The following is a 22,564-nucleotide window of genomic DNA, read 5'->3' as shown; positions in this document are numbered from 1 at the left end:
GCACCTACACCGTAATCCTTGTCTCATGTCACAAAGGATGATATGAGACAGTGATTAGAGTGAAATATTCTAAGGGCAGTTAGTGACATAAGGCAGGGATTAGAGTTGATAATATTTTTATTTAGGGGTGTGGCCTGTGTTCAAGGGCAGAGTTTAGGGCGCCAGAATGTCTGTGCCTGAGTTGTAAATTTGGCCCTGGGTAAGCTTTGAGCAAAGTAAGATGCCATCTGAATGATTTTGGGGAGCTCAGCTTCCAGTAGCTTGGGAGGCAATTTTCAGCCTCAGCAAGGCTAACATTCGAAGAGTATAGTGAGTAATATTTTAATGAAGGTGGGGGTGCCAATCAAGTAGAGTTGTGGACTTTATTACACCTGGCAGGAATATGTGGACAACAGACATATTTAGTTTTGCCTTGTGCTCTGGGAATTGGGGAGGTCATGACACCCTTAGGAACATTGGATACACAGCATGAACATGAGACTGGCCACATGTAAAAATCAATCTAGATATAAGATTAGCCATGCATTTGTGATATGTTTGTTTCTCTTTCAGGGAACTGATCCGCTGTCTGAAGTGGTACATGGACCGCTCTGCTGACCTCGTGAGACAAGACTACATCCAGGAGGCCATGAGAGTGAGTGCATCAGTGCAGTATGTGGAACTGTGGTGGAGGGTTTGAAATTATGTGAGAAGTGAGGGTGTATGGTGTGAATAATATGGCTGATGTGTGTGGAGTGTGAGGATAAAATGGGTAGTGGAACCAAGAAGCGTAGAGTGTGAATATTTGGGGGACTGGTGTTAAGTGCAAGCTGTGAACAGTAATTTGACTGGGATTAAAGGGGAACTTCAGCCTAAACAAACATACTGTCATTAAGTTACATTAGTTATGTTAATTAAAATAGTTAGGTAACATAATCTTTTACCCACCCTGTTTTAAAAGAAGAGGCAAATGTTTGTGATTTCATGGGGGCAGCCATCTTTTTCATGGGGCAGCCATCTTTTTTGTGGGGGGCAGCCATATTTTTGGTTGAAAGGAGGTGACAGGGAGCATGAGACACAGTTCCAAATGTCCCGTGTCCTGATAACCCCGCCCAGCTGCACACACTAGGCTTTAAATCTCAAATTCAAAATTTAAAAAAACAAACTTGCGCCAAAACAGCAGAAGGAGAACAACAACATCAGAAATCCCATCATGCTTTGCACAGCAGCAGGGGAAAAATGCCTAGGCAGTTTTCTTCTGTGCAGCTAAAAATGAGGCTTGGGTAAGAAAAACAAAGTTCTGATGCTGTGAAACTGTTGAAGAAACGTCAAGCCTTTTCAGTGCTGCTGAGTAGATTTTTAGTCTGGAGGTTAACTTTTAGAAGGGGAAAGAGTGGATGTTACGGGACGTGGATGGTGTGAACCGTATAAAGAAGGACGTGTGAACAGTTTGGGGAATAAGGTAGTGTGGACAGTATGAAGAATGGGATTGACAAGTGTGACTATGAAGAGAGTATGAGTATAGACAGGGGGTGTCACATGAAACATCTAAAACGTAGTATATGTTAACATTTTTTGAGCAGTCTCAAACTAAGTGATGTAACTATAGAGACCGTGGGGGGCCCGCTCCTCCCCTTTCTGCAGAGTTGCACAGTGGAGCAGTTTCATATTTACCTGCTCCAGTGCTGCTTCGGGTCTCCTCCCATCTTCCTGACAGCCACTCACTCTATGCTGCATATGGCTCCTAATTCATGTCACGTGTTCAGAAGATGAAGGTGTGCAAGCACAGAGTGTGCAGCTGCTGGAAAGAAGAGAAGAGATCCAAAGCAGCACTGGAGCATGGAAATATTACACTGCTGTACTACTCTGCAATGTGGGGAGAGGGTGTCGGAGTGGGAAAAGGGGTGTGTGTGTGTGTGTGTGTGTGTGTGTGTGTGTGTGTGTGTGTGTGTGTGTGTGTGTGTGTGTGTGTGTGTGTGTGTGTGTGTGTGTGTGTGTGTGTGTGTGTGTGTGTGTGTGTGTGTGTGTGTGTGTGTGTGTGTGTGTGTGTCTTTTACCAGCCACAATCTTGGAAAGCAGGAGGGGCCTCCATGCTAATTTCAGTGGGGGGTCCTGTGGGTTGTTGCTGCATCCCAGCTCATACTGACAATGTTTTAACCAGAACACTGCTCCCTCTGCACTGGGAGGAGACAGGGCCGGCGCTACCATAGAGGCAGAGGAGGCAGCTGCCCCAGGGCCCCAGAGCTTGTAGGGGCCCCCAGTGGCTACAAGAGGAAAAAAAAATTCAAATCGGCCTTATAGTTTTTGAGAAAATCGATTTTAAAGTTTCAAAGAAAAAAAAATACACATTTAAAAACCTGCCGACTTTAATGGTTGATAGCAAATCCACCTTAAATGCTAGAAACCGGATATGTTGAGGAGATCATTAGGAATAAGAGGAAGAAACAATTTTTCAAAAAGACCTTATAGTTTTTGAGAAAATCGATTTTAAAGTTTTAAAGGAAAAAAGTATACTTTTAAATGCGGTAAATGTCTGTTTTAGTAGCAAACCTAACGTTAGTGTACTTTTACATGCATCAAACGAAAGCGCAATAAATTTCCTGACGGGGTTTCCAGGGGGTCCATATGCAGCCGCAGCGCTTTGGCCAGGGATCGCTATACAGCCGCAATATGGCTGTATGAAGATCCCTGGCATTTTTTTCTATTTTCCGAATTTTTTTTTTTATGCTTAGAGTGTGGGAATTAAAAAAAAAATTATGTGGGGTCCCCCCTCCTGAAACTTTTTAACCCCTTGTCCCCCATGCAGGCTGGAATAGCCAGAATGTGGAGCTCCGACCGATTGGGACTTCACACCCTGACTATACCAGCTGCAAAAAAGGTCCCCTAATGCCGATTTTTGTTCCGGGGTATATGTTGGGGGGCCCCCCAGGTTTATTTTGCCCTGGGGCCCCATTGTTGCTTAAACCGGCCCTGGAGGGAGAGTGCTGTTGTTCTATTACTGCTTACAATTATGCACATGTAAAGCTTTCACGGGTCACATAGAATGGCAAGGAGGACCGCAATCGGCCCGCAGGCCTTGAATTTGACACCTTGTGGGAGGGAGTGCAGTCAGTGTGGGGAGTGCGTAGTGTGGCCGGTATAAGGAGCCAGTTTGGGAAATGCAGCGTTAAGCTCCCTAAAGGTATTCCCGACCCAGGCTTGGGCTGAAAAAACATGCTGCAAGCTGTAATCCGGAGCCTGGTTCAGGGCAACCATTGGGCAATTTATAGTGCAGAGCGCTGTGGAGTGGCACTTTATACTCACCTCTACTGGGGCTCTTCATCCCTCGGGTGAGGTCAGCGTCTATTATGTGACAAGAGGCGCTGATCTCACCATAGAGATATAGCGCCACCTGGAGGACAGGAGGAAGAACTGCAGCACAGGATCAGCAAAAAAAATATCACCGCTTCTAGATTCTAAAATCCAGAATGAATCATAATGCCAATGATGGAGGCTGGAGATAAACTAGTTATTTTGGGGGAAGTCCCCCTCCCCAGAAATATTTTAGGCACAGCCTCGGAGGTGAAACAGAGATCTTAAAATGAACCTAAACTGAGAAGGATATGGATTTTTCCTTTTAAAATAATACCAGTTGCCTGACTCTCCTGCTGATCCTGTGTCTCTAATGCTTTTAGCCACATCCCCTGAACAAGCATGCAGATCAGGTGCTCTGACTGAAGTCAGACTGGATTAGCTGCATGCTTGTTTCAGGTATGTGATTCAGCCACTACTGCAGCCAAAGAGACCAGCCGGACTGCCAGGCAACTGGTGTTGATTAAAAGGAAACATCCTTATCCCTCTCAGTTTAGGTTCCCTTTAAGTTTCAGGTTTTGTGGCTATGTTGTCAGGTCCTTCTCCTGTGGTTCGGTGTCACCACAAAACAGAAGTCAGGATAATGAATGGATGAAGCAGGTAGGCACACTGTTGGTGTACACTTGTGTATATTCATTAAATGTCTGTACACAACAGGCAGGAAGCTTGTCCTCTATGGAGTGTGGTAATGAGTGGAATACAGAGTTAGATCACATCTCTCATTAAAGGATACCCAAACTGACATATGACATGATGAGATAGACATGTGTATGTACGGTGCCTAGCACACAAATAACTATGCTGTGTTCCTTTTTTTTACTTTCTCTGCCTGAAATAGTTAAATATCAGGTATGTAAGTGGCTGACTCAGTCCTAACTCAGACAGGAAGTGACTACAGTGTGACCCTCACTGATAAGAAATTCCAACTATAAAACACTTTCCTAGCAGAAAATGGCTTCTGAGAGCAAGAAAGAGATAAAAAGAGGAATTTTCTTATCAGTGAGGGTCACCCTGTAGTCACTTCCTGTCTGAGTCAGGACTGAGTCAGCCACTTACATACCTGATATTTAACTCTTTCAGGCAGGGAAAGAAAAAAAGGAACACAGCTTAGTTATTTGTGTGCTAGGCACTGTACATACACATGTCTATCTCATCATGTCATATGTCACAGAAATGCACAGGATATATGCACGGTAATTGGTAAAACAAGTATGGTAAAAAAACAGTAGCATAGCAGCTCTGGGCCCCAGTGGGAATTTTACATTGCCTTGTGGTCCAGGGACCCTGGTTCAGTGGCTACCTCTGCATCCCCTATTGCTACGCCACTGGTAAAAATGGCCCTGCCGCTGCGGCTGATATCATCCCTGTGGACACCTCCTGACCAATAAATGCTCTGCTTTTCTCTCTGCAGGCTTTGGAAACTCTTTTCAAATTTATCATCCAGTCCCGCCTCCTCTTTGCGCGCTCTACAGGTGGGCTGGAGGAGGAGCAGTTCCGTTGCAGCATCCATGATCTCTTCCAATCAATGCGGTTCGTGCTGAGCCTGGACACACGGAGCTCTGATATCCTTCTCTTCACACAGGTAAGGACAGGAACTGCCTTGTTGTTTGATCAGAGAAACGTCAGCTGCCTACAGCAATCAGTCAGTCCCCACAGCTAATATTCCCCAATGCAGAATAGCGGGGGTTTTGCCAAAACCAGGGTAAGGAATAATGGAGCTAAACCGATGCAAAAAAAAAAAAAAAGATGTCCAGAGCAAGGATTCTGATTGGGTACACTGAGCAACTACTCCACTTCTACACTAGATTTGCTCCAATTCTCCTTGCACTGGCTTTGGTAAATCGGCCCCATCGACTGGAAATTCAATTCAGACTGGTTGTTTCATCAGTTCAGGTAGATGAACCTCACTGCCAATGTAGAGTAAGATTCAGTAAATAGCAGTAAGGGCGCATTGCAGGTTTGCCGTTACTGATGCCAGTTATGTAGCCGCATTGCACAACTAGCGCAACCCACGTTGAAAGGGTAATGGTAAAGTGCATCAAGCTGTTTGCATAGCGTGCATTACACTAGCAACCTAGGTAAAGCTGGTTGCACTATATTCACAACGTTCGTTATGTAAGTGGCGTAAGTAACGTGCACGGTGCAATTTTCATGCACAACCTCCCTGTGCACAGCAATTTAAGTCAATATGCCCCATTATATGGAACAATCTGCCCTAAAACTGAGCTTTGTGACAAAACAGGTTCCCTGTACTTCTGTCTGTTTACCTGTGAAGGCCCCATACCCACCTCACGATTTTGCCCGTTATTCTTCCGCCGACCGGCAATTTTTTGAGTGAAGAGTGATCGTTTCTTGCGATTTCACAACATGGGTACAGGCACGGGATTAGGCAAACGCCACTTTGCAATGCACGGCGATAATGATCGTCACATCGGATCTCTAAGATCCTGAATGACACCCAATGACTCCCACGTAAAGAGCCACAATCATTTGGACTCTCGTTGGCGACCGTCGTGTGCGGTTGCGTGTTCCCACAGGAAGATGGATCGGGGGACCTCGTTCATCGGGAGTCATCGCTGTGAGGTTCCCTAATCCATCTTCAGGTGAGTATTCAACTTGATCTCTTTCACACTTCTGGAGAAAAAAATGATTAGCTGCCCACTTCTAGGTCAGCTAATAGCTAAAGAAATTCTGGGCTTTCCCAGGTAGGATTTCACCCATTTTCAGAAAATATTGAAGCAATTTACAATTCTTCCCACCAACCCGTGAATGAAAATGTCCCAGAATTCCATGCTTCTGTTGCCAGGCAGAATAATAGAAAAATGACTTGGCAGACGTAGGCTGACAGATTGTGTTTATGTCCACATATCAATCCAGTCTGAGGCCGCTCTTTTTTACTATCGGGATTGGTTCACTTATCTCAGTTTGCTAACAACTGTTTTCAGCTTGCTTCTCAGTCCTCAATGTTAAATATGCTCTCGCCCCCTCTCATTCCCTCTGCTTCTCCCTCTACACCCTCTCTACTCCCGATCCTCCCCAATACATTTAAAGCAAGCTCCGTCCGGAGGAGAGGTGAGCGGCCCAGTGGAGTCAAACAATCAAAAGACTGGGGGCTCATCAAACAATCAAAAGACTGGGGGCTCATCAAACAATCAAAAGACTGGGGGCTCGTCAAACAATCAAAAGACTGGGGGCTCGTCAAACAATGAAAAGACTGGGGGCTCCTCCAGCCCACCAACAGTCTGCTTCGTAAGTAGAAGCCCTCACGATGCACCTGTGAAACTGAACTGCGCACCACAGAGAATGCAGTAGAGCTCACTTCACCAACCCTGCTCAGCCTTCCAGTTTTGTAACTGACCTGCCAGCATAAAATATGACCACATTAACAGAACTGCCAGACTGAGGAAACCTTGTTTGGGCACAAGACACCATCCTTGTATTGATTTCTACTTCTTTAGTCTCCAGATACCTCAAATGAGACAAAATGAGATGAACCCAGGAGACATTTAGTCTTCTGTAACACAGGAGGCTGAAGGCGGTAAATTCACCTTCTGTCAACTGCTCTTGTGCACCAGGCAGGTGCCTGCTAGGAGAGGCAGCCAATGTACCTAGTTACATCTGGGCGTGGCCACGGCTATGCTAAGATGCACCAGGACACTATTTTCGCTGATGGTAACCTCACTTTATGTCAAACTCTGACATGTGTGGGGTTACAAATGCTGACTGTATTAAATGCCAGACTGTTTTTCAGGTAACATTGCCACCAGGTGGTTTTTCATATCTAATGTTCGGTGCATCCTAATAAAGTTTTTCCTAAATATGGATTTTTTTTCAACAGAGCAAGTGTCCTTGTTTGCTACCCATCACAACCTCACCTCCTAACCTCAGCCCTTATATTATTTGCTACCTTGTCTACAAAGCAGCCTGACTTGGAAGTGCGAGGCTGACACTGTACAGACGCACCACTAGCCTCTAGGCTAGTTACATGTTCTGTTGCAATGGAGGGCCCATTGAGTGCTGACATCATGTGGTGGGCGGGGTGAGTAAGGAGAACACTCCGCTTTGCCTGTTTCCCCCCCAGCATAGTAACAGAACACATTGCCAACCTACAGGCTAGCGATGCATCTGTACAGTGTGTGCCCCTCAATGTCGCTCAAAGGGATCAGGCACGTGTATGAGGCTGTACAATCCCCTGCAAAACCCCTCAGCGCCCTGTATAAATCTTCACACTAGACTCGTAGGGTTAAAGCTTACTAAAGAAAGTAGGGGTCTTAAGCTCTGAGTCAAGAATGGTGCTTAGTATTCCATATGACGGCTACATCTGGTGGCAGTCTGGCGGTATTGTTATTTTGGTCATTGCTTTTAAGAGTGACAGGTTTCCTTTAACTCTTCTGGAGACAATAAAAAGCTTGTTAACTTTTTGCAATCACCCATCTGCACAATTTCCTGTCATGAAATTCACCCATATTGAACATTGAATTTGAACATGTTATCTGTACACTCTCCACTATCACCAAACCCAGCCTAATCCATCATTCTCTCACTTTATTCTCTGCTCCACCCTTCATTCACTCTTTTCATCACACAAGACATGGCTTCACCCAACTGTTATAATTAATGTCTCCCTAAATTAAAAGATAGCTGAATTATTCTGCAGCAGGCATGCCACAAGGGCTTGTGGGAATCCCAGATCCCTACATCAGGCGTAGGGTGCCACGAGGTCTGATCTTCCACAGCCTGGCATTGTGATCTGTAGAGAGCCTCACAGCATGTTTCTATATTACTTGTGTGTTTGTTATGTGTCTTCGAGTAATACGTGTTACTAGTGTACACACAATCAACTTAACGCCTGATGTCGTTTGGTTTGGTCTTTTGAACGACTTAAAGAGCAAACAACAAGTCTTTCAAAAGTCTTGTACACACTGACCAACAAAGCTTGCTAAAGGTGGCTATCATCTGATCTCCACTATACACATCAAACAAACAATGGACTGGATCAAACGACTGTATATGTTAGTTGGTCAAATGACTAGAAGTCGTTTGTACACATGCACTGACTTGACTGTTGTTTTCCCGATAGTCATCCCAACTGATCTGCAAGTTGGATCGGGCAAACCGCCTCTTATTGGTTTAGGTGTCCACACGTCCAACTTATTGTCCGACCAACAAGTTTGAATGATAGTTGGTTGGAAAAGTTGGACGTGTGTACCATCCTTTAGTCCAGTGCAAAGCTGTTTACATACAGTGCAATTGAATCACTCAATCAACTAAACAATGCAATATGATATAAAATCAGTGAAAATGTCTTTGTGCAGATTTGCAAACTCAGTTGTACTTGATCCGTTATAGACGGCCATAGAACCTTGATAGTTTTCCGTCAAAATGTACTTTGATCATTTGCTGTCATGTGCTGATCATCTGCTGATTTTACCAATCATTTTAGATAGGCACATATTTTTTTCTTTGAACAATGAGGGGTTATTCAGCTGGGGTGAAATGATCTTGCCACAGTTGCTTTTGGAACAGAGTTATTGTTCCCACCAATAGTGTATTGACATGGACATGCGTGTTGTGTGAGGTGAGGTGCAAGTAGTTTAGTGTTGGGCTTCAGATGGGATAAGACTAGTGTTAGATGTCAGGTGAGAGTAGATTACTGTTAGGTGTCAGGTGAGGGTATTTTAATGTTGGGCTTCAGGTGAGAGTAGGTGAGTGTTATGCCTGGTACACGCCATGCAATTTTCTGTCCGATAGACGGTCGAATAGATAATTTCCGACAGGTCTGATCTGCTTTCCGATTGTTTTTCTGATCGATTTTGCAATCCCTTCCATACAAAATCCATCAGAAAAATGATCGGAAATCAGATCGGACATGTCGGAAATGATCTATTCGACTGTCTATCTGACTGGAAATTGCATGGTGTGCACCAGGCATTAAGGTCCATAGACACGCCTGACTCAAGTCAGATTAGTGTTAAGGTGGCCACTAATGATCAAATCTTTTTCATCCAATTTTACCAAATCTATGTAGTAGAAGGGTAAATTGAGTGGATATGTTGAATGAATGATTTAGGCAGTTTTCTTATATTAAATTGGTAAGATTGGATGAAAAAGATTGGATCATTAGTGAAACCTTGATTCACTAACCGGCGCTAAGCCAGTTAGTGAGCCCTATCACTTAGTGGGCGCAAACTACGGTACTAAGTAGTTTGCGCCCACACATCAGTCTCAGTCCCGCTCACTGCGCCGTTTCAGGGGCACCCGATGTGCCGTTATCATCGCACCAGGTGCGATGTTTAAGGGGCAGTGGGTGTGACATTATCGTCGCACCGCGCACTAATAGAGGCGCACAGCACTGTGCGCGCACTGAGCGGGGCTGCGCGCGAAGTAGCTTTGCACGCACTAGGGGCAAAAAATGGCTTTTCACACCGGCGCTAACACTTAGGGCTTGATTCACTAACCGGCGCTAAGTGTCAGATGAGGGTATTTTAATACTGGGCTTCAGGTGAGAGTAGATTAGCAATAGGTGTCAAGTGAGGGTAGATTAGCATCCTCAGATGGGAGTAGCTACTAGTTAGGCATTAGAGAAGGCTAGTTAGTTTTGAGTGACAGGCATTGGGGTAAGTACATAGTCATGGGCCCCAATGCAAATTTTACTTGGCCCCTCCCTCCTCCTACCCACCCCCAGAACAGTATGTACAATAATCACACGATACAGACCACCAAAACAGTCTCTCTAAGGACCGCCACTATGAGAGAGGTGTAAGCAGATGAAAAGAAACAGTTTGTTAATGATTACTGAGGGCTTTTTCACACTAAGGGCGCTTTCAGGGTTTTTTAAAGCGGATCCGAGATGAAAAACTAACTATAACAAGTAACTTGTCTATATATCTTATGTAAAGTTTAGATGGTTTACACAGCAAATCTAGCTGCAAACAGTTTTAATAAAATATGATTATTTATTCCTGTGATACAATGACAGGGGCCATGTTGTTTGTAAACATTACACAGAGGCACGCTTATCTGTATCTTGAGCCATCAGCCTAATCCCCTCTCCTCCCCCCTCCTCCCCTCTGTCTCTGAAATCAATGGCTAGTAACACCTCCCTCTCCTCCTGCCCAGACTGAGCTCCCATGAGCCCTTGCTACTGCCAAGGCTCTCTGAAAATCTGTGGGTGTGGCTTTTTTAGTTTATAGAGAATTAGAGTATTAAAACAAAAACAAAAAAGCATTTGGCTTGAGGAATGCCCTATAAACAATAGGAAAGGAACAAAATTATGCAATGTGTAAAAGTTCACCTCGGATCCACTTTAAGCGACAATTTTTGAAATCGCCCTAAAAGCGCTTGTGCAATGATTCCCTATGAGAGTGTTTACATTTGAGTGGTTCGTTTCCGATCTTCTGCTCAGCAAAGCGCTGCCTGTACCATTTTCTGAGCATTTTGGCTCAATGGAAGGTATAGGGAAATCGCTAAGTGCTTGAAAAGCACTTTGTATAGCAATTTCCCGATCGCTTTTAAGAATAAATACATTGTATTTATTATTTTCCCAGTCAAAGAGTTCACGCCCTGATTGACACCAGGAAGTGAAAAAACAAATCGCTCTGCAAAAGCTCTTAGAAAAGCGCTTTATAAAAAAAATTGGTAACTAAAAAAATCGCTCACAAAATCGCAAAATGCTGCTGTCAGTGATTGCGATTTATGATGTGAATAAGGCCAAAAGGTGATCGCTACCACTACAGCACCAATAAAAAGCTAACATAAGTGGAGGAGAGCTCCATATGCACCCTTCAGGTGAGGTTGCATTGGTATCAGGGCTGTTTTCAGCTACAAATTGCCAAACGCAATCCCAATTCAACTCACTCAATGGAAACACAGAAACAAATTGTACCAAAATGTACGTAAAATGTACGTAAAACGCACAGTACATCCGTGTGCTCAGGGGGGGATGTCATCAGGTCAGTGCGGTGCTGTGCATGGCCTGTCTATAGCTCTCTGCAGTTTCTTATAAAATGCTGACAAAGAAAACGTTTTATCTGTCACATGCTATTACCGGTATTAGCCCTTTGCAAAACAGAGGATCTTACTTTACAATACAAACATGTTTTATCCGGCAAGTTTACTGCAAGAAGGTGAGGAGCTCATTCCCATTTGTGTGCGAGTAACTGCTTTATATGTGTGTAGCAGGGGCATAACTAGAAATCACTGGGCCCCCCTGCAAAACTTTGGATGGGGCCCCCTCCCGCCAGGACAGAGCATTCTGGAAGGGGTTGAGAGGTTGGGGGCTGGATGTTGTACAGAAGAGCCTGCTGAATAGTGACTGTCTACAAATTTTTGTCTGCAAAACTTTGTATGATTCCTTGTCAGTGGCTGAGCAGATGCAGTCATTAGAACAATTTTGCTGAGAGCAGAAAGTTTTTTTCTCTCGTTGCCCTTAGTTGTCAGTCTCTCAGGACGGGTCCCCCTGTGGCTTCTGGGCCCCCTTGCAGCTGCATCTTTTGCAGGGTCTATTTTTACGCCCCTGGTGTGTAGCGTGTGTAGCAAACCGTGAATATTATCCATACTACTCCAACACTAGCTCAAGGAGGGGGGAGACCCGTAATTTTACCTTGGTGGGAGTCGTGCAAGAAAGACCCCCAAGGACACTTTCCAATGAGCCCACAGTTTCTTTTTGTATTTTGCTGGCGGTCCTGTTCATTAGAAACAGCCAGCAATTCAAAAATTGGACAGCAATACGCAGAGAAGATGGATCATAAACTGTACGTTTATTTGTAATAAGTATTTCTAGAGACATTAACTGTATCACTTTGATACGAGATTTGTCTCTTCAGCGGATTTAGTCTAACGGAAGGTTATCTGCAGTTTAAGACGTTTTGTCTGGATATATAAAGAACTGCGGAAAGTGATGACCCGTTAAACCTCAGAGGAGATACGCTGTGATGTAGAGAGAGGACATTTTGTTAGCGGCTCGTCTGCTTGGCTCCTGCAGTCCAGCTCTAATTGTCTGCCATTCGCGGCATAAATGCTGCTGTGTCGCTTCACTAATATCTTGTATTTTTAGCCCCCCCTTGCCTCTCGCAATGACCTTCACCAAATCCACACTGCCGGCCCCACAATCAATGCATAACAGAGACGTTGTGCCTGCTCTCTCTCCCTGCCAGGATTCACTTCCCATTAAACTGGGTTTTCTTTACTCTGGCGATATTTACAAACCGCCTCATCTTCAGCAGCTGATTAATTTTGTATGAGACGGCATCTTATTAAATGAGGCACATAGTTTTATGGCACTCCAGAGAACTGGGCAGGAAAACAGGAAATAATGGATATGACGCTATTATAATCTGGAAACAGAGTTCAGTAGAGAAGCAAAATAGAATAACATTGATCTTTAAAAAAAAGTTGTCTGGATCAGTAGTTTAAAGGGAACCTGAAGTGAGTAAAATGATTAAACACATGATGTACCTGCAAATGAATATTACATACTCACCTCGCCGTCAGCTCCTCTCAGAAGCTCACCATTTTCTTCTAACAATGATCCCTTCCAGTTCTTGCAAGATTTTGTCAGAACTGAAATATATCGGTTGCTGTCAGTTATATATCGGTTTCTATCAGTTATAACTGAAAGGACAACTGATGAGCAAGGTAATGTCCATGTTTCTTTATGGCTCAAGTGGGCAATATTACAGTTGAACAGTGTGCTGACCCGGAAGCTGTTATCATCATTTTGAAAATGGTGGGTGGAGAATTCCATTGATCACAGTGGACAAACAGGAAGTGAGAGAGGAGAAAGAGATTGATGAGTAGTCTACACGGGGAGGTAAGTATGATGAGTGTAATGTTTATTTAGACTTTTAATTTTCAGTTCAGGTTTGTTTTAAATTTGGACGATCTAAGTTTAAATAAGCATCAGGTGAAACAGTAAAACACGAGTATAGCTGCTATAATCTGGAAGCAGAGTAGAGAAGCCAAATAGAATAACATTGATTTGATTTAAAAGCTACCCAAGGTGACATGTGACGATAAGATAGACCTGTATATGTACAGTGTCTAGAACACATATACTGTAACTAAGCTGTGTTCCTTTTTTTTTTTCCTTCTCTGCCTGAAAGAGTTAAACATCAGGTATGTAAGTGACAGTTTCTCTCCGGGACTGGGTCAGACTATAGCATAACCCTCACTGATCAATTACAGCCATAAAACACTTTCCTGTCAGTAAATGGCTTATGAGAGCAGGAAAGAGGTAAAAAGGATCAGTAATTCATAGATTTGAGCTCTGGCATACTTTAATGCATGTGTCATTGAGCAGAGACAAGTAAACAGTAAAAACATAACAACTAGATTTAAATATAATATAAAACTGTGGGATATCTAAAAACGTCATTTTAAAGGAGAAGGAGGATAAATACAGTTATTTTTCTCATCAGTTTATTTTCACCTTGGATGTCCTTTAAAAAAAAAAAAAAAAGTCTGGATCAGGAGTTAAATTTGAAGCATCTAATATAAGTTGAAAGAGCCATCAGGGAAACAGTTATTAAACACAAGTTTGTTTATGGGGAATAGAGATTCATGACCTTCATGGTTTATTGGTTAGACTCCTCCAGTTTCACCCCGGGGTAACTGTGGCTAGTTTAGCCTAACAGAGAAAAAAAAAACCATCCTGACCCTTCAAAGAAAGAGACAGAAATAATTGTGTGCTGCTGTTTTAGCATGTGCTGTTGTATTTAGTATATCGAGTGTGGATTCCACTGTAATTCACGGAATCCACTCTTTGTTGCGCCGTTATTATCTCATTATTATTATTATTGATTTATAAAGTGCCAACATATTCCGTGGCGCTGTACAAAGTAAGAAACGAACATGGGGTACATAATAATACAGAAATATGGAATATACCAACATACAAAATACATAATTGAAACAAAATACAGAATTAGTATTGACAGTGAGAAAAGTAACATAATGAATGAATTCCAAGACACAAAAGGGTGAGAGAGCCCTGACCTTGCAAGCTTACAATCTAAAGGGATGGGGGGAACAAGTAGTTGGTTAGTATACAATAAACATACAAAGGCAGTGTGTATTAGGATATCTAGTAGGAGTGCAATTTGGTCTTAGGACAATGGGGAAGTGGCCTAAGGTAGACCGTATGCTGGTCGGAACAAGTGAGTTTTTAAAGAGCGTTTAAAGGTAACAAAGGTTGGCGAGTGACGGATTCCAGAGGAAGGGTGAAACACGTGCAAAATCGTGTATATGTGAATGTGAAGAGGTGATTCTAGAGGAGGACAACAGAAGATCGTGTGCAGATCTGAGATTGCGATTGGGTTTGTATCTGGAAACTAGTGAGGATATGTACCCGGGAGAGAGATTGTGGAGAGCTTTGTAGGTTAGGGTTAGGAGTTCGAACTGGAATCTCACGCAGTATGCAGCATGTGTGGATCCCAGTAGGTGAGTAATCGTAAAGCTCCACCCCAACTCTGCATGCCCCCCCCCCCCCACCTTGCCACTGTGCCCTGGGCAATGTCCCGCCCGGCCCGCCTGTAGAAACGGCATGATAGAGCCCACAAGCTTTTTTTGTTTTTTATGCAATACGATCAGAATAACCTGATCAAAAATACGATTGTTTACTTCAAATCGTACCATTAGTAGGCACCTTTATTGTTTTATAAATATTTTTACTGTTAACATATTTCCTTTAAGAAAGAGAAACCTCCTCTAATGTCACAACCATCCCCTGAAGCCGTGGTTTGTATTGACGGGATACTTATGCCGGATTCCGAAATTACTTACACGTAGCTGCCCAACAATTCCGTTTTGTGCATTACATTTACGGCAGCCTGCAGCTGTATTCTGTACTCCATAAAGATGCCAACATTACATCTCTCAGCAATCGTTTCAATTATCCCAAAACACAAAGTGATATGTTCCAGCGCCTGTCCAAAGCTAATAAACTAAATGAGAATGGCAGCAGCTAGGAAACCGAAATGAGAGGCTGCTGTCTCCTCTAAATCAATGGAATAAAGGATCCTGTGCTAGCAAATAGCTATAAGGATATGAAAGCAAAAGCAGATGCAAACACGCCAAATAATATAAAACCACCAATATCAGGCAATAAATTCAATGCAGTCACGGAGTAAAATACCACAACTGAGAACATAAAACTGATTGTCGGAGATGGAGTCACAAAAACCCAGTATAGCTAAAAAAATAATAATAATTCAGCACATGCCACAATAGGTCATACTGTATTTAGCACTAAAAGCTAAAATCTCAGCATTATCAGTGCCCAAGCGATCAGATAAATGCAATAAATCTCGTTGATATCCCAAATTGATCGTCAACCATTCTAATGGCAATTGACAACAATTTAGTGGACCGCAAAAACGATTTTTATATCCAGTTGTAATGGATAAGAAGTGCAAATCAGATCGTTAATGGTGAAATAATCAATGTATTACAACATTTTATTTCCAGTCGCATTTATCTGATCATTTCGCCGCTTCTTTACTAAGACATTGTACCATAAGTGGGCTCCTTCATAGTTGGATGCTAAATGATATGCTGTATAGAAGTGCATTGGACGGCAGTTCCTTCATCTCTTTGGGTATTTTACTTCTTTTTAAGAATTATTTTTAGTAGGTTGACTTTTTGTGACTCTGTCTGTTCACATTGTTGGTTTTTCATTGTTGTATATACTTCTTTTTAGAGCAGAGAGGGCGTTTTGAGTTATTATTATTATTATTTAGTATTTATATAGCGCCGACATATTACGCAGCGCTGTACAGTGTATATATATATCTTGTCACTAACTGTCCCTCAAAGGAGCTCACAATCTAATCCCTACCATTGCCATATGTCCATATTATGTAGTGTAAGTACTTTAGTCTAGGGCCAATTTTTTAGAGGGAGCCAATTAACTTATCTGTATGTTTTTGGAAAGTGGGAGGAAACCGGAGTGCCCGGAGGAAACCCACACAGACACGGAGAGAACATACAAACTCTTTGCAGATAGTGCCCTGGCTGGGATTCGAACCAGGGACCCAGCGCTGCAAGGCAAGAGAGCTAACCACTACGCCACCGTTTTAAAGAACAAGCAACCACCATGCTAACCTAGAAATAAAAAACACATATATAAGTAGATAAATACTACTTCTACTTACATAACAGATGTATTGTACTATCCACATAATGATTCCTGTGAATTTTATAAAGGAAAAGCAGAAAATCCTATTCTAGGCATTGGCCATCTTGCCAAGGTAATGCTGACATCATATCCTCCCTGACTCTTGTTTTCCCCCCTCCCTTCTCTTGCTTATTGTGTATTCATTAGCTGCCCTCCTCCCAGAGTCTTCAGACACTCCCACTGAGGTGTATGCTAACAACTGCACTCTTTTTTTTTTTTTTTTTACACATCCAATCACTGAGTCACCTCAGCCTTGCTTGTAAACACAAGTAATCAGAGGGTGTTTCTGATAAGCAGCTAGGCAGGGAAATAAATGGAAAAGGATGAATACATTATAGATAAAAAGAACTCCCAGCATTCAACTCTTTGGCACTGTTTGGCACTAGGGCCAGTACTCCTAAAGTATGTGATAACTCCAAACCATAACAGCAGAAAAAGTTTTGCAAGTTTTGAATGCAGGATTAGCATCTTTATCACTTAATACACCCAGACCAGTTGCTGTTGAAATTAGATTTTTATGGTGACAATACCGCTTTAAAGGCATTTGTACAGCACAGTCAGTCATGAACCAGAGGCGCCTCCACAGTACCATATATGCTCTTCTTATTGTCCAGCAGTGGCTGGATAGTGTAATGGTTTAAGGGATCTGCCTCTGACACAGGAGACCTGGGTTCAAATCTCGGCTCTGCCTGTTCAGTAAGTCAGCACCTATTTCAGTAAGGAGTTTCTTGGGCAAGTCTCCTTAACACTGCTACTGCCTACTGAGTGCGCTCTAGTGGCTGCCTCGCAAGCGCTTTGAGTCCGACAGGAGAAAGGCGCTATACAAATACTGCCATTATTATTATTGCTGTGATCCAAACACACACTGCTACCACAGATGGATCTATTCCTTTATCCTATAAACAGCATGTAAAGAGTACTGCGGCGCTATGCAGATCACACATATAAGCAGTCAAATAGAAACGATCCACTTCAGAGCCCTTTCAGTAGTGGCATTATCCACCTATACACGCTCTCCCAGTGCCAAAACAAAAAAAAGCATCCTCTCAGTGGTATCGCTCCACTGAAGTGAAAAAAACCCATGATATACGGTAATTAATTGTTATGTGTAGCACAGATAATTAATAGAACATTGGTAGCAAAGAATAGTCTCATACTTTTATTTTCAGTTATATAGCTTTTTTTTATAACATTGCATCATTCATGATGAAACAGAGCAGAGCTTAGGACCTTTTTCAACTTTCCTCAGCAGGAAAACCGTAAACAAACAAGAAACAATGAGAGACAGGTTGAGATAAGAGCTTCAAAAGAGTGCTGTCCACCACTTTTTGGTTGCAGAGCTCAGTGAAGCTCTTTTGCATAGATAACAAGTGAAGTTTCTTAACTCTCTTCCTGTAATGGAAACAATATGAGACTCATATCTGTGCTACTAATGTTCTATTTCTTAGCTGTACTACACATACAATTCATTATGTCATTAGTTTAGTTTCACTTCAGATTCCCTTTAAGTAAAAGCAGAACAGATATAATGTATAAGGTTCACTTACAAGCTGAGGATCCTAATCCACTTAGGACCCCCCTTGGTTGTTATGGCTTCCCACTCTATGTTGTACTCTGAACCCTCTGTACCCAGCGCTGTGTGTTGTAGTCACATTGCCTGCTCTCGTCCCGACTAGTTTCGGCTCTCACCGTCATTAGGGGTCACCTTTTATGGTCTATGTTAATGTCTTGAGGTTTGCGTTCTGTGTTAGTACTTTTGCGTGTGCCACATGTTGCTCTACACATAGTTGAGTGTTAAATTGATGTACTTTGTGCACATCTTAATTCTTTGCTCCATCTCTTAGGCTGCCCTTCTCAGCTCCTTCCCAGCTATCTTTGAGGAGCTGTTGCCCATGTTCTCAGTGACAGAGGTGGCAGAGTTTGTCCGGGGCACACTGAGCAGTCTGCCCAGCACGCTGCATCTGGGACAGTCCATGGACGTGGTCAAGCTGCAGTCCATTGGTCGTACAGTAGACTGCCGCCTCTTCTCCTATCCAGGTGAGGAACTGGAAAATGATCCTGGTAACTGTGGTTAGCGAAGAGCTCAGAGACAAATCCCACCAAGATCTCTCAGAGATTTGTTTGATGCTAGGTACACATGTTACGTTTTCCCGTTTGATAGATGCATTCGATTGATAAATTCCGTCATGTCCGATATTCCTCTCGATCGTTTTACCACTTGATTTCTCATAGAAGTGAATGGAAAAAGATAAAAAAAATGAGCGGAAGATAAGAGAATCGAGCGAAAAAAACGTATTGTGTGTACCCAGCATTAGAAGGGCAAAATAATCATAAGCCAAGCAGTGGCAGGCATATTGTTGGTCGGTTGGTTTAAAGTTGTCCACACATTACTCGATAATGGACCTTTGGATCCAATAATTTTGTTGAATCTGCAGAGAATTGGTGCCGCAACCTGTCTGCCTTCCAGCCGAAATCATTTGAAAAGATCGTTTGGGAATGCTGGTAAAATCTTGGTCACAAGGGGGTGATTGGTGTGCAGGGACAACAGTGTTGGATAGCACGACAACTGAAGGCCCTCTGGCTGGTGTCCCCCCCAAGTGAAGGGTGTTGTCCCCATTCCCACCCCCTAACCTCTGTGCTCAGTGTTTTTAAGTCTCACCTCTCCTACGGTCATCTATGATATCCGCTATCACCGAGAGCGCCGGTACCACGTGACACTTCCGCATGTTTAACATCACAACGTGCACCAAGTCACAATGCAGCGGTGCTTGCGATGATGGTGGACACCGGACGAAGCCAGGGGTTGTGCCAGCGGAGAGATGAGACTTTAACACACGGGGGGACACTTTATGCTGAAATCTATAGGATATTGCTGTACAGAGTAACAGATCTACTGTATCTCATGGTTGATCTGCCCAGTACACTTTAATATCTGCTGACTTATCTGAATCCATGTCTTGTCCCCAGAGGCTCGCCGTATTCTGCTTCCTGTCGTTCTGCACCACATCCACCTCCACCTGCGCCAACAAAAGGAGCTTCTGGTGTGTTCTGGGATACTCAGTAGCATCTTCTCTATCATCAAAAGCAGCTCCGCGGTGAGTATCAGACTGTCAGTGACCACACCACACGTGGAACCCAGTGACTATTTCTGGGAGCTCATCTGCAGCTCATCAGTGCTATTTAAAGGGACCCTGAACAGTATATAAAAATGAAATCGGTACTTCCCTGGGTCTTCCCCTAGCCCACCATAGGCCGCGAGGTCCCCTGGCATCCTCTTGGCTCCTCTCCCGGTCCCGCTGGCAGCTCCATTACCGACAACTTCCTGAATGGGGGCGCTCCACGTCATCATGCCACCCACTACGCATCATCAGGCCGTCTGACTTGACAGTCCTGTGCATGCACGGTTTTCTAACTCTGAAATGCGCATGCGCAGGACTGTCATGCAGGCCGGCGTGATGACGGGGAGCGCCCCCCATTCCGGAAGAATCTGCCAACCTTCAGCCCGAAAGTCGCCGGTAACAGAGCCGCCAGCAGAACCAGGAGAGGAGCCTGGAGGATGCCGGGAACCTCGCGGCCTACGGTGGGCTAGAGGAAGCCCCATGTAAGTACCCGTTCCATTGTAATGGCAACAGTTAGTCTACGCCCCTTGAGACTTCATCTTAGCTTCAGGGGCATAGATATACGTACTTTGCTGCAATTTCCTGTGTGTTTAGTTAGTCAGTACACTGATATGGTGCAGTTAGTACACTGATCAATGAATGGGAACATGTGTTCCCACTCACGGATCAAAGTGCCTGTAACAAATGACCACAACATTTGCAAAAAGCCCTTGGTCATTCTCAAAGTGAAAGTAAAAACTTACACACAACACCTCCTGTGTAATGTTCACAGTACACAGGAATAAAGTGGGGGGACATCTAGTGGCCAAAAAGTAAAATGACACCCTATATACATTAAATTAGTTGCCAAGATAAAACACTTGTAAAGAAAAAAATTACATAAAAAAAGACAAAAACAGTTAACTTATGGACTCAACTTTTTTAATATGCATGTCATGAGGGTCTGTTACTGTTATTTTTGTGAATAAGGGTTTGTGATTAGTGATATAGTCTAAATGAACGCAAAACTGAAAAATACACCTTTATTTCCAAATAAAATATTGTAACCAGACATTGTACTAGGGACATAATTTAATCATTGCAATAACCGGTACAAATGGGCAAATAAAATGTGTGAGTTTTATGTACATTCGCACGTTTTATTTTAAAACTATAATGACTGAAAACTGAGAAATAATTAATATGTTTCTTTAATCTTCTTATTAGTTTCTTATTAAGTTTCTTATTAGATGCATTTAGAATAAAAAACATTTTTAGCAAAAAGTACCACCCAAAGAAAGTCTAATTAGTGGCAAAAAAACAAGATATAGATTATTTTGGTGTGATAAGTAGTGATACAATTATTGGTGAATGAATGGCAGGAACGCTGAAAGGTGAAAATTGTTCGTAAGGGGAACGCCAGCACCTGTACTGGTCAAGTGGTTAATCTTTGTCATATGTGAAGTTTGCACTTTGCCTTGTGGTCGGATCATGCAATTTCTGAATGCCGTCTTTTATAGTATATCTCCCGGCGCACTGGACAGCCTATGAGCAGCGCCGGGTCCACTTTACCACTACAAGCAGCAGCGCAGAGATTACCGAAACTCTCCAGCACAAATAGATTAATGTACATCCAGCCTCACCCAAATCCAGGCTTCATTGTCTGGAATAATGAGACTCTGGCTGGGATCAGACACGTCCACAGACAATTTTATTGTGTCTCAGACTGAGAACACGCGGGTTATCTCAGTGCAGCTTTAATCCCATAATCCCTTTCATGCTCTTTTTTTTCTTTGAGCAGTTGTGTTTCTAGTTTGTCTTCATTCATTTTCTTTTTTTAATGATTTTTCATGTATACTTTCCCATTTAACCCTTAGAAAAAAAAGGTGGGGGAGTGGGCAAGGGATTAAGACATAATACAAATGAAACTAGACTTTTAATCCATTTTTGGTAGAAGCCATTGAAAAATAATCGTGTAGTACCTGATGGATCAAAGCAGCATGCTGGGTAATTGCGACGGATGCTTCAGCTGCGCTCCCCTTCGGTGTCTTCGTATTGTTAAAGCCATCTGACAACCTTGTAGCTTCCATCGCGAACCTAGAAAGTGAGGAATAGGAAGGCTGCCATGTTTGTTTTCCTGTGAAAAATGGCAGTTGGGTGCAGTTTGGCTCAGGTGAACCAAGTAGCCACTTGTGGCCTCACCCACAATAGCGGCCTCCCATGCTGCAAGAGCCACCGTCTCTGACTTGTATGTCCGCCTCTGCCTCCTTAGTGGCTCAGTGACCGCTGCAGAAGTGAGGTCATTGCTCACTTCCTGTATTTGAACTGTGCCACATGGTACCTGTGTGCTGCTCTCTTCTCTTACGGTCACTGCTGATCTGCAGGTCTGGATGCATTGGGGATGGGCAGGCAGCAGGAAGCTACATATCTCCACTGACATCAATGCCTTATATGGGAAATACACCTTCAGCTACCTATACTGGGGGTGACTATCTACAATAGACAACTTGGCTACATATATTTTATTTTTTTGGGGGGGGCACCTTGGCTACCTATTATTACAGGAGAAGGGGCCTTTGACTGGTGGGGAGGGCCACAAATGATGTGCCGCTTGGGCCCACAGAAACCTTAGCAGCACTCCTGATGGCAATAGCTTGACTATCATGTGGATCTTGGAGACAATGGTATTCCAAAATGTCACAAAGACAAGCCTTGTGATGTAGGCTGTTCTGGAATCCTGAATCTAAGTGGTTATTGGTCTTCAACAGAGCACCCCAGAAGGGATATTTGGCTGCTGCCCCTAGTGGTTGATGGACTGCTTTGCTTCCTAATAACCATCAGTTTACAACCCCCACAATTGTTCCACCTGTGTCACAGAGAACAGAAGCCCAGGGAGATGGCACACCACACTGGAGGGCATGCTGGTACCTGGAGATAGACACCAAGATCGGGACAGGCAGCA

General features: G+C 43.3%; 1 protein-coding gene and 1 long non-coding RNA gene across 3 annotated transcripts in view; one reads left to right on the top strand and one right to left on the bottom strand.

Moving 5' to 3' along the window:
• Positions 1-22,564, top strand: part of DOCK3 (dedicator of cytokinesis 3) — a 377,696-nt gene that overhangs the window by 241,304 nt on the left and 113,828 nt on the right. The window contains 4 exon segments of the mRNA XM_068252991.1: positions 553-634; positions 4,742-4,912; positions 18,349-18,541; positions 19,472-19,599. Coding sequence (XP_068109092.1) covers positions 553-634; positions 4,742-4,912; positions 18,349-18,541; positions 19,472-19,599 — 574 coding nt within the window.
• The window catches only part of LOC137532473 (uncharacterized), a 143,702-nt gene that overhangs the window by 19,295 nt on the left and 101,843 nt on the right, over positions 1-22,564 (bottom strand). Inside the window, exon 1 of one of the 2 annotated variants that reach the window (XR_011023940.1) lies at positions 21,585-21,731. The exons of the other annotated variant lie outside the window; for it this stretch is intronic. This is a non-coding gene — a long non-coding RNA (uncharacterized lncRNA). Of the gene's footprint in view, positions 1-21,584; positions 21,732-22,564 lie in introns of those variants that run through there. 2 annotated transcript variants of the gene reach the window in all.

This window comes from Hyperolius riggenbachi, chromosome 9, assembly GCF_040937935.1.
Source record: "Hyperolius riggenbachi isolate aHypRig1 chromosome 9, aHypRig1.pri, whole genome shotgun sequence".
NCBI lineage: Eukaryota > Metazoa > Chordata > Amphibia > Anura > Hyperoliidae > Hyperolius > Hyperolius riggenbachi.
The sequence above is the reverse complement of the archived record's forward strand: the minus strand, read 5'-3'. Positions and strand labels throughout refer to the sequence as shown.